General features: G+C 49.0%; 1 protein-coding gene across 1 annotated transcript in view; it reads left to right on the top strand.

Moving 5' to 3' along the window:
* The window catches only part of RTN4R (reticulon 4 receptor), a 79,113-nt gene extending 63,925 nt beyond the window's left edge, over positions 1–15,188 (top strand). The window contains exon 2 of the mRNA XM_055700956.1: positions 13,125–15,188. Within this exon, the coding sequence (XP_055556931.1) occupies positions 13,125–14,554 (1,430 nt within the window). The 3' untranslated portion in view covers positions 14,555–15,188. The remainder of the gene's footprint in view (positions 1–13,124) is intronic.
* Positions 15,189–15,977: the final 789 nt, after the last annotated feature.

Below are 15,977 nucleotides of genomic sequence, written 5' to 3'. Positions count from 1 at the left end.
AATTAAATGGGAAAAAAGTACACTTAGTGTTGTGAAATATTAATAGCCACTTAGTATTAGGGGAAATTAGACCTGCTGCATTAAAAATGCTCTGCATGGAGTGACTGAACTGCAGCGTGTGAAGTCTGTGTCCCCATGGAGATCTGCAGGTCCTGGCTATAGGATGAAGATTGCCTTCAAAAAGCTTCATGGTTTGCTTCTTTTAAGTAATGTGCTTCAGGGGCTGAAGCAAAATGTGTTGCTACAACATCCCTTTCTCAAACAAGGCAGCAGTGGGACAGCAATGCCTACCTTGCCTGCTGTGGAAGAGTAAGGAAAGGTTATTGGTTTGACAGGGTGGTGGTAGAACGACACGAACACCCGATCCTGGAGAAAAAACAAGTCTCACTGAGTCAGTGCTAATGCAACCTTTTTCTTTTGTCTGAAATGATCCTGGGTGCTTAAGCAACCTGCCTGTGGAGGCTGTGAAGTAGCATCTTAGCTGGATGCCCAGCTGAGGTGAGACACCATCCGTCAGAAGCGGTTTCTGGAGAGTAACAGTAACCCAGCTTGGAGGGATGTGCAAGCCTCTTCCTAAGGAGTGCACGTGGGTGCGCTGTCAAAATTAGCTGACAAGGTTCCTGGTCTAATTCCTTATAAATATCCGAAAACCTGGGGAGCCCCAGAGGCAGGGAAGGCCAGTGCCCACCGCTGGTTTAAAGCAGCAAGTAGGAGAGCTCAGGAGGTGAGGAGAGGCTGATCAGTTTGGTCTCAGTGCTGTGGGACAAAGGATATGTTAACATCGCTGAAGATCAAAGGCATAGAGATACCATTAATTTCAACTGGTAGATTTTCCATTTCTTAAACCCAGTCCCAGTTCTTAATTGTTTCTGATATAGTTTCTAAAGATACTGCTGTCACTGTTATTTATTAATCATATTGCCATGATGCCAACAAGCCCCAGGCATGGACTGATGTCCTGGTGTATTAGATGTGGGGAAAAAAACCCAACCCAGTCTCTGCTCATGTATCCGTTTTTTTTATAATGTATTCAGGTTTATGTCAGGCACTTGATTTACTTGGTCAAAAATATACTCTCTATTGAATCAATGGACAGTTATTAAATGGATTAAGAAAACAAGCAGCTAAAAGCTCTCAGAATGCGATGGTTGTTGGAGGATCATTGCCGAACAAGATGCTTGCATGGTAGCTTTGCAAGATTCAGCTTTCACCCCGGTGTATTTCACTATTTTCATGAATGATCTGGAAAATATATATAAATTAGTTGCCCGTAAAGTTTGCAGCTGATTCAAATTTTGCCATGATAAATAATGATGAAGGCAGGTCTCTAATGCAGAGCAATTGCAATTGCTTGGTAGACTGGCAACAGCGAAACAACATGAATTTTAATACAGCTAAATGCTCGGTCATCCATCTCGGAGAGCAGAATGTAGGCCACTCTGTCAGGCTGGGAGACTGCCTGCTCGAGGGCAGCGACTCTAAAATTGATTTAAGGGCCATATTGGATAACAGGTGATTATGAACATTTAATGCCCTGTAGTGGTGAAACGGATGAACATGATCTCTGGATAAAGAGGGGAAGCCGAAGTCTGAATGAGGAGTTTTTATCCACCTTGATTAAAGAGTGGGAAGGTGCTGTAATGAGACCCAATGGCTGGAACTTGAACTGAAGGCTTTTGGCATGGGGATGTGGTGCAGATTCCCGGTGGGATCCCGCAGGGTTTGAAAACATGGGGTGGGTATCTGTTGTGAGGGATGTGGGGAGCTCAGCCAGGCTCTGGGGGCTGCTGCCACCAGTGAGGCTCCAGCCTTGGCTGCAGGCTGGGATCCTTTCCCCGCTGCGCTTCCCCAGTTCCACGCAAATGGGAAGGTGTATCATTAGCGTCCTATTGTATTCTTGTTTAGCTTGGCTTCACGGAGTCTGCACAGCTCAGAAATATGTTTATAGAGTTGTGGTGTCGTGTTTCTTATCTGGCGAGAGTGGATGAGAGAGCTGCAGAAGGGCAGGCAAGCATGTCTAATGCTGAAACGGCAAAGGAGACAAAGCCGGCACCCGATAAAGACAGCGGCGGTTGAATTTGCACACTTATTAAAAACCAGTCCCAGCTTTTATCTGGGAATGAAAGGGCTCACATAGCGGGGTTGTGTGCCGGGGAGCTGGGAGGGATGCCAGGAGAGACAGGGGAATGGAGGCGGAGGGGGGAGCACGGCTACACCAGGCTCCTGTCCCACCATGTTTGGCATGGGGATGTGGTGCAGATTCCTGGTGGGATCCCATGGGGTCCTGTCCCACCATGTGGGTGGAGGGGCCAAGTGTCCAGGGCAGCGCCGAGAAATGCCCGGTGCCTGGACCACAGAGCTTGCTGTAAGGCAGCATCGTGGCAGAGACCTGACATTTCATTGCACGGCTCTGCTACTCCACCGATCAAGGGGACAGCTCATGCGGTGGCATTCAGAGCTCTGGACATCCAGGCTCAGAAAAAGAGCATCAGGTTGTGAGCAGGGTGGAGAAAATACGATTTTCAGTCACCCGTGTCTGCTCTCATGTTTTCATTTCTAGCTGTTCTTTGAAAAAGTGGCTGTGCCTGAAATTAAAATATTCTCCCTCTCCCCATCCTACTTGTGTTGCCTGGGGCATTAGCTCCCAGGCTGTTTCTTCAGCTGCAGGGGTTGTCTGCATCCATGCAGACACCTAAACTGAGGTCATGGGAAATTTTTGGAGCAACTTTTCCTTCCAAGCTCTTTCCTAGACTGCATTTCTCCACATTATCTGCAGATGCCGGGTCTGTAAGCAAAAGCTGAGATAAGTGTCATTTTAGAGAAAAAAAAAAACAAAAACCCAAGAAAAAGGCTGCCTCGTGCAATGGGGCACATCCAGCGCTGAAGATGTGGGGGTGGGATTTGCAGCTGCCAGGTGGGGTGCAGTCGCAGATGGCTGGGGGAGAGCAGGTGTAAATGCCATCTGGAGCTTTACCTCTCCTTTCTGTGAGTCACCCGCACACACAGTGCTTTCACCAGTGCCAGGTTTGGATACGCAGGAAACTCTGCGCCTTAGTAATAATGTTTTGAAGCATTCCTGAGATGCTTTGGGCTCCACAGGAGATCTAAGTCATCTCAGGAACCCAAGTTTACTTCCTTTGGACACCTGTTTGTCCCTGATTTTTTTACAAATATGGCACAGATAATACCAAGTTCTGTAGGAGCTAGTTGTGATTCACAATGCATATTTTCTCACTTCATTCTTCACAGTATGAGGATTGAACGGTGGCAGTATCATAGATGATCCTGTTCATGCAATGTGCTGGATGCATCCCATCTGGATAAGCTGGAAATGAGGATCATGACCACTTTGTGATGCCCTCATCCGCTGTGCTGGTGACCGCTCACACCTTCTTTTGGTCTGCTTTCTTAGGCAGCCTGGGATCTGTTCGGATGTACTGGGCTGGGTGTGGATTTTGGTCATATGACACTTGGCAAAAGGCAGAGCGGCAGGGATAGCTATGATAATACCATGGCTGTTGGTGGCCGGGACTTGGAAAAGATGCAGATGTGACATTTTTCCCAGGTTGTGAGGAAGGAGCCTGCTTCCCTTTCGTCTCACTGTGCTCGGTTTGGCCGAGCTCAGCTTGGCAGTGAGCGTGCCCCTGCAGCCCTGTGTAGTGGATTAGGATCGTAACAATTGTTCAGAACAGTCGTCCAAGATGAGTTCCTGACAGGTGGATTGGGATAGTTCAACTTGGACCTGTAGGATGTCTGTCTACCCTTGTTTTGCTGGCTCTCCTGCCGCAAGCCTACAGCCTTCCTCCCCATCCTCTCCCTTTTTCCTCCCAGGGCTGCCACAGGGTTGCTCCAAATGCTTGTTCCAGGCCATGTGCTTTCACCTTCCCTTTGGGCACTGGGCATTTTCTGCCTCTCGTCTGACTTCCTCATTAGATGTTTGCCTTGGACTTCTGCCTTTGCCACAGACTGTCCCCTGCACTGAGTATCGGCATCGGAGTTTGGTTCTCCTCCAGCCATCGCTCTTGCGTTTGCTAACTGGCACGGTATCATGTCAACCTCACCTGCTCAGAGCCGGATCCCTACGGATCCCGTGTGATCTACCAAGTACAGAGGCTGATGCTGAGATTGGCCCGGGGAAGCTGTTGTGCAGCGACCTTTGCGGTGTCATACTGGTGGAAGGGACACTAGAGAGGGCCAGGAGCAAGGCAATGCCAAGACTTTGCATTATGTCTATAGGAGAGCTGGACATGGCCATGGTCATTCCAGTGTTAAGGAACCATACCTGCTCACATCCTGAAAGGGGGCACAGTTCTGCACACCGAGGGGAAGGCAGCCTGCCTCTGAGGAGGAAAAAAGGAATACTGGGAGAGTTTGGATGGGCCAGCAGCATCTGGCACCCACACTGTCCGCATGGAAAGGACCCAAGTTGAACGGTGTCAGGCCTGGGACCGAATGGTATAAACCCATGTCAGAGGCCTTTTCTTAAGGAATTCTCCATGCTTTGACTTTAAGGTCATAAACTTTTCACTTCCAGATATGCGCTAGGTAGCAGGAAACAAGATGGATCAAAAATATGCAGATTTATTGCACCTTACACAAGAGCAGCTGAAAATTCTGTCTCTGCCAATAGAATCAGCAGAGACTTAGTCCCACCAGGTGAGGTGGCAGAGCACAGAGCTGGCAAGAGCCCTCACTGAAGCATGGCCTAGGATATCCATAGGATTTCCTCATGCCTATCCATAGCAAACAGTGATAACTAGGTCAGCTTTTTAATACCTAAGAGAATAACCTCATATCAAAGATGCAAGCAAAGTTTATTCCTCTTTTTTGTGTAAACCATTTTAAGGAGCATCTTTAGGCTGTGTTGGTAGGTAGGGATTACCGAGTCCTTATTTCTGTGAAGTGCTGCTGCAGCTTGGCTGCTGGATCAGGAAGATGCCACTGCATGCAGCCAGCTCACATTTTAAGACTGGGGCGCAACTGTGAACGCTGCTAATATTTCTGCTTGAAGGAAAGTGGATATTTGGGCAGATGATTTGTTGCAGCAAGGGGTTTTCATGGTAAAATTCGTAACCACAGACTAGATGGCAGATGCAATTCAGCACTTATAAATACAAAGTAATGTACACTGGCAAACAGCCCAGACCCTTACCTAAACAAACACAATGATGGGCTCTAAATGAGCTATTGCTGCTCAGCAAAGTGATCCTTGGGACTTTGTGGAGGGCTCCCTGAAAAGCTCAGCTTGATGCTGAATGATGGCAGAGCGCAGGAGCTATAAGGGGAAGAGCAGAGTGTCTAAACCTCTGCGCAAGTCCGTGCTGCAGTTGCATCCCAAGTGTCATCCTCCCACCCCTGCAGTGACGAGGTCCTGGAAAAGATGCAGAGAAGTACATGGCAGAAATGTCTGGAGCAGAATTCATACCGTGACCTAGGGCTTGGAGAAAACCTAAGAGAGTGGAAAGAAGATTTTGTAGTCTGTTAAGGAGACAGGGAAATTCTGCCACAGGCAGGCCCTGGGCCACTGTTTGCCTGGGGCTTGGAGAAGATGCCAGGGCAATTCTCCCCTCATTTAGTGTTGCTTTTCCATCCCCATCTGCTCCCGACCGCTGTGTGAGACCAGCCCAAATGGGCCCTTGTCTGACTCCATGCAGCTCTTCTCGCATTCTTCTGTTATAACGAGGGCTTTTCTCTTTCTCATTTCCTGGCCTTGCAGGGCATTACTAGGCTATAATAATTGATATTAGTGTTATTGTTATGTAGGGACCTAATGACTCCTGTATTTAAATCCTGTGATATTTTCCCCTGTGAAGGTTTCTCTTGACCTTTTCTTTGAGACTCTTTCACACCTCTGTGGCTTGCAGCAAGCCTTTGAAATTCAGCAGGAGGAAAACCCTCTGGCTAGAGAAGAGGCTTTTTTCTTTCTTTTTTTTTTTTTTTTTTGCCCTCCTCATCAAATTCATATTCAAATTGGCTGAAATATAAACTGTTAACTATCACCTTTCCCTTTCTCTCCCTGATGTTGCTGAGGGAAATGCTGGCAAACCACCAAAAGTATAACCCTGCCCAAATGTTGTTAGGCTAAACCGATGCTGCTGCCAAAACACAGGGATGGGGAGCACCACCGGCCAGGAACTGCTTTGGCACGTGCCTGTGAAGGGATGGAGATGCCCTGGTTAAGGTTTGTGGTGCAATCCACTCACATAATGAGTCGTGTAGCTCAGCCATAAGTGGTGCTGAAAAATCAGCATTCAAACCCCTCTGGAGATTTGGGAGGATGGATTCTAAGAATTGCACATGCTATAACTCGCTTTTACCTTCTTCCCTTAAAAGTATCCCTGCAATATTAAGTGCAAAAATCACATTAAGGGAGGGAGTATGATTTAGGTGGAAAAGATGAACACCTAGAAGTTAGGAAATGGCACATCTATTGCCTCCATCCCCTGCCTGGATACATTACGGAAATGACCTTTCATTTCTGACCACATACCATATTTTTTCTGCTGAAATCCTGTCTTGTTCAGGGGAGAGGCTGGATAGACCAAAGAGCAGGACTGAGGCTGTACTGCCAAAGGGGATGAAGAGCACCACAGTCCCAAAGGTTAATGGATCTGGATGCAGTCCCAGAGCATGTGGGATCAGAGACTGTACCTGTAGAAGTTAGGGGTGGGATTCAGGTGCCTAAACATGGCCTGCTGCCGTTTTGTGTCACACCCAGCTCCAGCTGCTGGAGGAGAGCAGGTCTAGAGGAGCTGTGTCAAATCTGTCAGCACTCATGTTGGCGTCTCAGACCCTCAAGGGTATCTAAAAAGGGAATTAGCTGCCTATTTTTAGGCAGCTGGGATTCAGCACCGGAACAAGGCATAGGTGTTTTGCTTTGAGCCGGGACTCTGAGCTCCAGCAATGACCCATGGAGATGGAGCTGACCCAGCCAGCCGAGCCTGGAGAGCAATACGGCGCCCCAGAGCAGACACGGAGCCATGGTCAACTGGCTCACCCCAGTCACCTCACTGACTGTTCTGGAGAGGGGTGCCTGACACCCCAACACTCTTATGGAGCTGCAGATACACCACGGGACCTGCAGCAGCCCCCAGCTTTTCTGCTGCGGCTGGCTGCTTGCGTGGCAGTGGGCACCTGTGTGCTGAGACCTGCTCTGTTCGTACCCGCTCCCAGTCCTCGGTTTCCCAGACCAGTTGCTTCTCCCAGGTGCTTGTGTGGTGGCAGAGCATCACTCCTTCTCCCCCTGAAGGCACTCCAGCCTTCCTCTCTGCAGTGGAGGGAGGGAAGAGGCAGCAGAAGGGAGGGAAACTCCAGCCTGGGGTGAGGCTAGTCCAAACCAATTCTCCTTCCTCATTCACTTCTCAATTCGCCTTCCACTTGAAATGCATAAAAGTGCTGCCCTCTTCCTTTTGGCACACACGCTTTCACACACACAGACCCACCTTTGGCCACAGGACAAAGAAGGAGACACTGAAGCTGCTTTGCAGAGTAGCGTTCAAAGCCATGTGCTGAATTTCAAACAATACCCGTTCAGAACAGGGAATTAAGCAGCTATAGTGTTGTCATACTATAAACAAAGGTAAAATGCTGTGTGCATCAGCAAAAGGCTTTGTATTGTAAAGTACTCCCTTTATGTCCAACCAGGAGAGAATTCAAATGATTATTGACCCTCCACTGTAGGAAAGCCGCATTATAATATCTTCGAATCAATAGAGACAAGTGCAGCACGGCAGAGAAAGGCCAGGGCTCTGTAAACTGCAGAAAATTGCATTTTGCTTTGGCCTCTTAAAAAGTTTGCAAAGCATCTATTAGAGGCCCCCGGAGCCTTTTCTTTCTAATTGCCATGTTTGACAATGTGATCGCACAGGGGACTAGCGGAAAGACAGATAATGGACCCACTTTAATTGCTTCCCAGTTCCGTGAGTCATAACACTTCTGAGATGGCAAAGGGGAAGTGCAGCAGTTTGACTGAAGGAGGTTTCTGGCTTTTAAGAAAGCTCTGGAGGTACAAATGCTAAACTCAAAGCCAAAGTCTTGGAGGGACTGAAGGCTCCAGGTACTGGATTTTCTTTCATCTTTTGCTTTTGACTGGAACTATCCAGTGAAGTTTTAATCATGTTCTGGAAGGGGTAGGAATAGCTTTGTGTCTTAAGAGATGAAGGAATGGATGTCACGCCAAGACCCTTTTTCTCAGGGATGGGCGCTAAAGCTGAGTCCTGCGGGTAGAAGAGGCCGGCAGGTGGTGGAGGACTCGGCATCAGTCAGTCAGCAGTGATAGTGGGAGCGCACTGACAGCTCCCGATGGATTTATCTGGCAGGTCGAGAGGACACTGTAGTTCTCCATGGGGATCTGGGCTTGGCACGTATTCTGGGAACAGATGCACGGTGGACCTTCTGACCTCACTCCTCCCTGTGACACCAGTGAATATCTCTTGTACTTCTGGCCTAAGGGCAGGCTTTTTCCTGGAAAAGGAAGGAGCCCACAGCCAGTGTTGAACCCAGAGCTCCAGGAAAACAAACAATGGTCTTTGCCTGTGCCAGCTGGGCTGTGGAGTAGCTGGGGCCCTTCTGCCCAGGTCCTTTGGATTCTTGTTATCTGCCCTCAGCCAGGGCTTTGACCTTTCTGCTCAGGGCAGCACCCACTGGGACCCCTCAGCATCATGGATGCTTGGTGCCTCCTGAGAAGAGCAGAAGCCCATGACACTCACACTATTCCTGGCAATTTTTAAGCTGCATTGGTATGATCCTTGCCTGACCACCCTCTGAAGGTCTTCAACCTTCCCTCTGCTTTGTGCCAAGAGAAACAAGCTGCAGTGTGATGTACAGAACACTGTATATCTGGGCACTGCTGGGATGTGCCCCAGCCTCTCTGGGGATGGACTGGTTTGCCTGGGTGCTGCCTTCACCTCAGCTGGACAAACCCTGGTATGTGGTGGCTGTGAAGGAGGGGAGGATGATGGAAAGGAGGAGGCCGTCAAAAAGGGGGATGAGTAAGGGGGAGTGGAGAGGAGAAGAAGATGAAGCACCTGGTTTTGTGCCAGGGTGCCCAGCTGATGGGTGTTGTGGTGCCTGGTTCCTGTACACACCTCTGCGATACAGTCCCCAGATCAGTGCTGCAGCTCATTCCTCTGCTCCATGGCCCCAGCTCCATGCTAGAGCACAAAGCTCAGCGAGGTGATGCTCCACACCATGCTGCAATGCTCGGCTCAGCGTAAAGGGGCTTGGGTCTGTGCTTTGTGTCATGACACTGGAACCCAAAACAGGTCCAGCTGATGGGCTCCAGCCCTGGGGGCTCAGGGCAGTGATACCACTGGCCTGTCTTGATCTTGCAGGGCTTGATCTAGAGTAAGAGAGAACTTGAAGATATAGGGGTATATTCCAGGCAGACAGAAACAAACTCTGCTGTGCTTCAAACCATCCTAAAACTGTGCAGCTGTGTTAATGTGGCTTGACGCCAGGTCTTAGCAACCTCTCTGTCCCAGGACCCTGCCTTGTGCTCATGCCTGTCCTAAAGTGGTCAGTTGGCACCTGGTCAGAAAAAGCAAAGTAATATTTGCCTGAAATTGGATGGATGAAACTATCCTCAAGCAAGGTTTAGATGGCTCGTGGCATTTGGTGGTTGCTGTGGGCTGGGGACACTGAGCGCAAGGCACAGTTACTGGTTGAAGACCAGTGATGGAGAAGCTCCTTAGAGGAGCGGGAGAGGGCCAAGGCATGGTCCCTGTGATCTCTGCCACAGCATACCCCAGTCTGGCTTGGGAAGAAAGGGTCACCTTGACTTCCCAAGGCTGTCTGTGGACTGCACCCACTCCTGCACTTGCTTCAGGCCCTGCGCCGGCCAGGAGCCCTCTGACGACTGCTGGGTGCTGAGCTTTGTCATGGATCAATCAGGACATGGTTGAGCTGCATGGCAGGAAACTAACTGGAAAAAAGCTTGGGGGGATGATTGACAGTAACTGTCTCCAGTGGAAGGAGCTAATTCGAGCAGCTTATGAACACCAGGTCCCTAATTAAAGCACACAGGCTAGCCCTGCCTGTAATTAATTTCCCTATGCTGCTCCACTGGCAGCCGGCTATCAGTGCCACTGACTCACAGCTCCCAGCAGCCTCATAGGCATTGGCAGTGGGAGAAGAAAAGCCGTGGTTCAGAGTGGAGCGGGATTTGCCCCTCCCTTCTGCTCCTGTGTGCTGGGGAGAAGCCGTCGCGTGCCTCCAGCTCCGCACACACTCAGAAGCTGCGCCAGGACCTTGCTGCCCAGCCCTGGCAGCCCTGTCCGTAGGAAAACGCTGGTGTTGCACGCTTAGGGCACAAGCAAAGTGCTCCAGAGGGTGCAGGAGCCTGGCTGTCAGGAGGGGCTGGCACGGGGCAGGGTGATACTCATACGCATGGCTCATTCTCTGCCAGCTGCTTCGTGTTTTCTCTTTCTCCTCCCGTGTATATGTATATTTATTATGCACTTGCCTCCCCTGGCTGGAGCTGGAACAGGAGCGTTGTCATTGTGATTCCTCTCACATAGGAACGGTTCTCTGCCTTCACTCCGCTGTGAGTGTGTCACATTTATAAGGCCTGTGGGATGCATCTGGGCTGTGGTTAGCTTTTCCCTGGGTAGGCTGTAGCCCCTGCGGTATTGCCAAAGCAGGGAGGAGCAGCTGGGAAGAGCCATGCAGCTGGTGGCCCTGTCTGCAGCCCGAGCGCTGTTCTGCTGGAGTGGGTGGTGTTGCATAGCGAGGTGAATCCCATTGCTCCAGTGCTACCCCGGCCCCCATCATCTGAATCAGGAAAACTGAAGAAGGAGGCTCCAGAAAGTCCTATATCTCTGGCTATGGGTTTTCATTATCAGCTGGAGAGGAATTGTGTTGGTCAGAGAGTTGCCAGGGTGGTTTTAATTTCCCAGGAGGCTTCTCTTGGTGTGACATGTCTCCAGCGGGGAGTTTCAGTTGTCTCGTGTTACTTTGCTCCATACAAGGGGACGTGATATGTCAAAACATGACAAGCCGGCCAGAATGTGTCATAATACTGCACTCAACACACTGCCTTCCAGGGATGCTCAGCAGCTAATAATATCAGGCTCAAATTATCCCTGCATGCTGAGCTGTTATTTTTTCTCCCATGTGGACTATGATGTATAGGAGCCTCCCACCTATATGGGACTGTTGGACCACCACAGATTTATTAGCTGCACACGGTGAATTCTTTTGACTAGACTAAAACTCAGTCCTGGGATCCCAGCCTGTTAATGCAGAAAAATTACTTTCCTGCCTTGGCTTCTCCGATACCTCTGTAACTGCTTCAGTAAACAGTTGGGTGAAATTTCCGTGTGATTTAATCCTTTATCACTGGGGTTTGAAGTTGCTACTTCGATGCAAAGATGATGTGATTTCATTAGCAGCGCCATCGCCTTGCAGGCTTTTCTGTGAGATGCAGCCACCGTCTCCAGGATTCAGCCCCGTGGGAGCCAGCGTGCTGCGCCGTGCACGTGTGGCTGGATGCAACCGGACTCTCCCCAGTCTCCCCAGTGTATCCCATTCTGCGTCATTGTCCTCTTCCGTCTGACTTTTTGAACTCTGCTGTATTACCGTGGGGTGTAATGAGGCATCAACATGCCTGAACAATTTTTTCAGTCTTTCAAGGAAGAAAACCCCTCCCATAACAGCGAAGAGGGAAAGGTGCTGTTGTCTCTGGGCTGGAGATCCCCAGCGATGGGGAGGAACGTGTCTTTATGCCAGAGGTACTGTGATGAGCTGGGAAGGAGACACACATGTCCCTTGCATGTGGTATTTCACAAACGGAGCCTCCCACTGCTGCCGTTGCTGCCCATTCATTTTAGTTTCTGTATGCGGTTTAGAGGAAGCGATCTAATTACTTGCTGCTAATTGATGGTAAAGGACTGCTGAAACTTCCTCTTTTCCCCACCTTCCCCACCATGGGTAGGCAACAGAAGGTCTCTCTGCAGGTCTCTCAGCTGGAGGTTCATGATGACCCTCCCTTCCAAGTCCCCTTTCAAGAAGGTGATGCTGGCTCCACAGCCTCTGCCCAGCCTCCGGGCCCTTTCCCAGCATCCCAGCCAGGGCTGGTGAATTTGGTGAATGCTTCCTTGTAAGTCCTGTGCAGCCCAGCTCCTGGGGAAGCAGGTGATCATCACTATGAAAAAAATATTCCTCGCAGGGGCTCTTCAACCCCGGCGGGCTGCCTGCATGCTTGGGACACGGGAAATCTACTTCTGCCTTGCAAACTCTGAGGAATCCCTGAATCAAGCATTGTACATTATCTCCTCCAACAACAGCACTGCCCTCTTTGGAAAAATGTGCTGTTTTCTCCTCTTCCTTGGTGGCTGCACAGATTCAAAGGAAAAAATGGGGCGAGAGGAAGGGAAGCAAGAATATGTGGCATAAGACTTTGACCGAGAGAAGGAAAGGATGCTCTTGGCCCCAAGACCTCTATAGGCCAGTCTGACCTCTAAGTTATTCTGGGAATCTCTTAGTTATTTCTTACAGGAAGACCAGAACAGTCCACAATTGTTCATGGAAAGTCACAAAAGTCACATTTCCATCTTACATTCTGAGCGCAATCTGGAGAGACCTGCTTGTTCAATGATCCTGAAAAGCAAGGAGCCGGTGGCACTGCTGGAATGGGACGCAGAGTTGCCTGGTACAACCTGGTGGCTGTAGGCATCAGCCACAGCTGGGCAGATGTTTTCCCACAGGCTGAACTGTGCTAAACGTGCCTGTGGCAGAGACAAATGCCCCCCCAGAAGCCAGCCCCTTTGCTCAGAGGTAAGCTCTTTGGAGCAGGACTTACGTTAGACGTGCATCCAGGACCCACGATGCAAATACATGATGATCCTTCTCTTTCACCACCAAAGTCAGAGACCTCCCAAGTGTGAAAGGCTGAGGAGGTGCTCAGACTTTGTCACTATAAGCGTATATTGATTTTAGCTATTGTGTTGAGGGGTAGAGCATTTTTAATTCTGCAGTTTAATTGTTTGGTTTCCCTGGCATATGTTGTTTGTGGTTAGTGGCAACACACTTAGAAGGGTGATTTTTCAGGCTCATCTATTAGTTGCAAAGAAAAGCACTCTCCCATGACCCTGGCTAATTTGCATACTATTTTTGTTATCCTTTAGGAAGCAAACTGCTGATTTTGGTGCTTTGCTTGAACATCCAGTCAGAAGTGGAGTCTTGCCCCGGGGCGTGTGTATGCTACAGTGAACCGAAGATTACAATAAGTTGTCAGCAGCAAGGACTGACAGCAATCCCCACTGAGATACCCATCCAGAGCCAGCGCATCTTCTTGCACAACAACAAGATAACCCTTGTGAGGTCCACCAGCTTCACGTCCTGCCGCAACATGACTATTCTTTGGATTCACTCCAACAACATCAGCCTCATTGAGCCTGGAGCCTTCTATGGGCTCAACAAACTGGAGGAGTTAGATCTCAGTGACAACACGAACCTGAAATCTATCAACCCGGTGACTTTCCGGGGTCTTGTTCACCTCCACACCTTACACCTGGATCGCTGTGGGCTCCTGGAGCTCTCCACAGGGCTTTTTCGAGGGTTGTTCTCCTTGCAATATCTCTACCTTCAGGATAATAATCTTCAGAACCTGCTGGATGACACCTTCATAGATCTCGCCAACCTCACCTACCTGTTTTTGCATGGGAACAAAATCAAGAGCTTGTCAGAGAACGTCTTTCGTGGGCTAATCAACCTTGACCGGCTGCTTCTGCACCAGAACAGGGTCAGCCTGGTTCACCGTCGGTCTTTTCACGACCTTGGGAAAGTGATGACCTTGTATCTGTTTAACAACAACCTGACGGTGCTCACGGGAGAAACCATGGCTCCCCTGGTGTCCCTTCAGTACCTGCGTTTGAATGGCAACCAGTGGATCTGTGACTGCCAGGCTCGGTCCCTCTGGAATTGGTTTAAGCAGTTTAAAGGATCATCTTCAGAGCTAGAGTGCCACCTTCCCCCTCGCTTGGCAGGGAGAGACCTAAAAAGGCTGCAGAGCTCCGACTTGGAAGGATGCGTTGACTCCTTCAACCAGATACGAACAAGCGTTTTTAGCACTAAGACCAGATCTGGTAAACTGCCAACTGGGGTCCCCCCTCTTGGCTCCCACGACGGCTCCCCGAAGTGCTGCCACCCAGAAACTGACAAGTCTTTTATTTATGAAGCTAAAAGCAAGGCAGGTCCTTCTTCCCACAGCAGCCGGCCATCCTCCAACAACCCTCTCAAGGATAAGGAGAACATGTCCAAAACCAAGTACGTTGAGACGGACCCTTCCAAAAATGGCAGCAACAAGCAGATAAACGATTCCCCCTTTGGGACCTTTCCCAGCATTGTAGACCCTCCATTGACCAAGTTGAAACCAGAATTTCTAGAGCCTATTGAACCTTCCACAGTCCCAACCAAAAAGAGGCAGGGCTGCTCTAAAAAGAACAAATCAAAGGCCCAGTGCCGCCTCACCCAGCAAGGAAACAGCTCCACGTTACAGCTCAGCCTAAGCCTTTTGATCCCCCCCTTGGTGTGGAGCTTACTGTTATTCTGCTAAAATTAACTCTTTTTCCTGGGTTGATGACACTTTAATACTAGACTTTTGCTGACCTCCATAAATGTTGCAAACAAAAGCAAAACTACCATCCACCCTGAGAAAGCTTTGTTACACAAAAGTTAACTGGATGCCTTTATTAAAAAACAAAAACAAAAACAAAAACAAAAAAAAACCCCACAGAAACAAAAAAGACAAACACCAAGATGTACATAATTTATTTGTCCTGAAACCTGTGAATTATAACTTTGGTCTTCGGAACTGCATTGGCCCACAAAGCAGCTTTTGCTACAGCAGATGGTAAAGAAATATGGTTTATTTACAGGCAAAAAAAAAAAAAAGTGTAAGAAATGCTCCGAAAAGAATGTCTAAAATCTGTTTGTAACTTGACATCACACTGAACAATATTGCAGGTTCCCATTTGCAGAGGTAATGAATTTGATGCTGTTTTAATCCTATGTTTATGAATATTGCAGTTTTTCCGTATTCATTCCATCACACCATGTTTACGGGCAGCATTTGTTAAAGAATGCTACCTTTTCCTTCACAAGATTGCAGTATATATAGATATGCATTTTATTTTACTTGTGTACGAGTATACAAAAAAAATATAAAATAAAGATTTCTTTTTCCTAAATGATTGTCATCTGCAAGGGGTGAAGTATGCTAACCAGCTAAAAAAGCTGAAGAAGTAAAAGGAGGCTGAGTAATCCATGATCTGGAGGCAGGTTGAGCATTTAACATGGCAGGAATAAAGAAAACATTCCCGGCACGGTTATGCAATCTGTAACTGGTGCCAACAAAGGGCTTTCTTGCATGAAACATGCGCTGCTAACGCTCCTGTTTGCCTCCAAACTGTCCCACACGTTTGCCCAACATATTTCAGGATGCTGGGAACAGCAGGGAACAGCCCCTAGGAGCTGAGGGCTCCAGGTGGTAGGTGGAGGAACGTTGGGAAGCCACCCCAAGAAGCTGGGCAGGGCCATTTTTCTTCTGATATCCACAGATAACTAGACTCTGCTCTGTGATTAGAAGGTAGTTGCAGAGTTGGAGCAGCACTCAGGCTTGGATTTCTGAAATAGGGTGTATCTCCCCCAAAACTCCTGGCCTCGCAGCTCAGGCTGGCTCTGCTGGAGAGCTGGTGTCCATTCCTGGCTGTACCACCAGTGCTTCATGGAGTCACTGGGCAAATCTGGTTGCTGCTATCACAGCTGCATGACCGGCATCAACCTCTGTGGAGAAGCCAGGCATGTTTTGGTGCAAAGACATTGTCCTGCCCAAAGAATGAAGCAAGTCAGTGCCCTGTGCTGGGATTCCTAAGTGCTTTGGTAAGCTGGACAGCCATGACAATCCTGATGCCCGCATGCATGTCCAGTTTGTGTGCATACTTATCCCCACACACAGGTGAGTGACCAGTACATTACCA

Source organism: Falco cherrug, chromosome 1, assembly GCF_023634085.1.
Source record: "Falco cherrug isolate bFalChe1 chromosome 1, bFalChe1.pri, whole genome shotgun sequence".
NCBI lineage: Eukaryota > Metazoa > Chordata > Aves > Falconiformes > Falconidae > Falco > Falco cherrug.
Note: the sequence above shows the minus strand (reverse complement) of the source record. Positions and strands in the feature narration are given on the sequence as shown.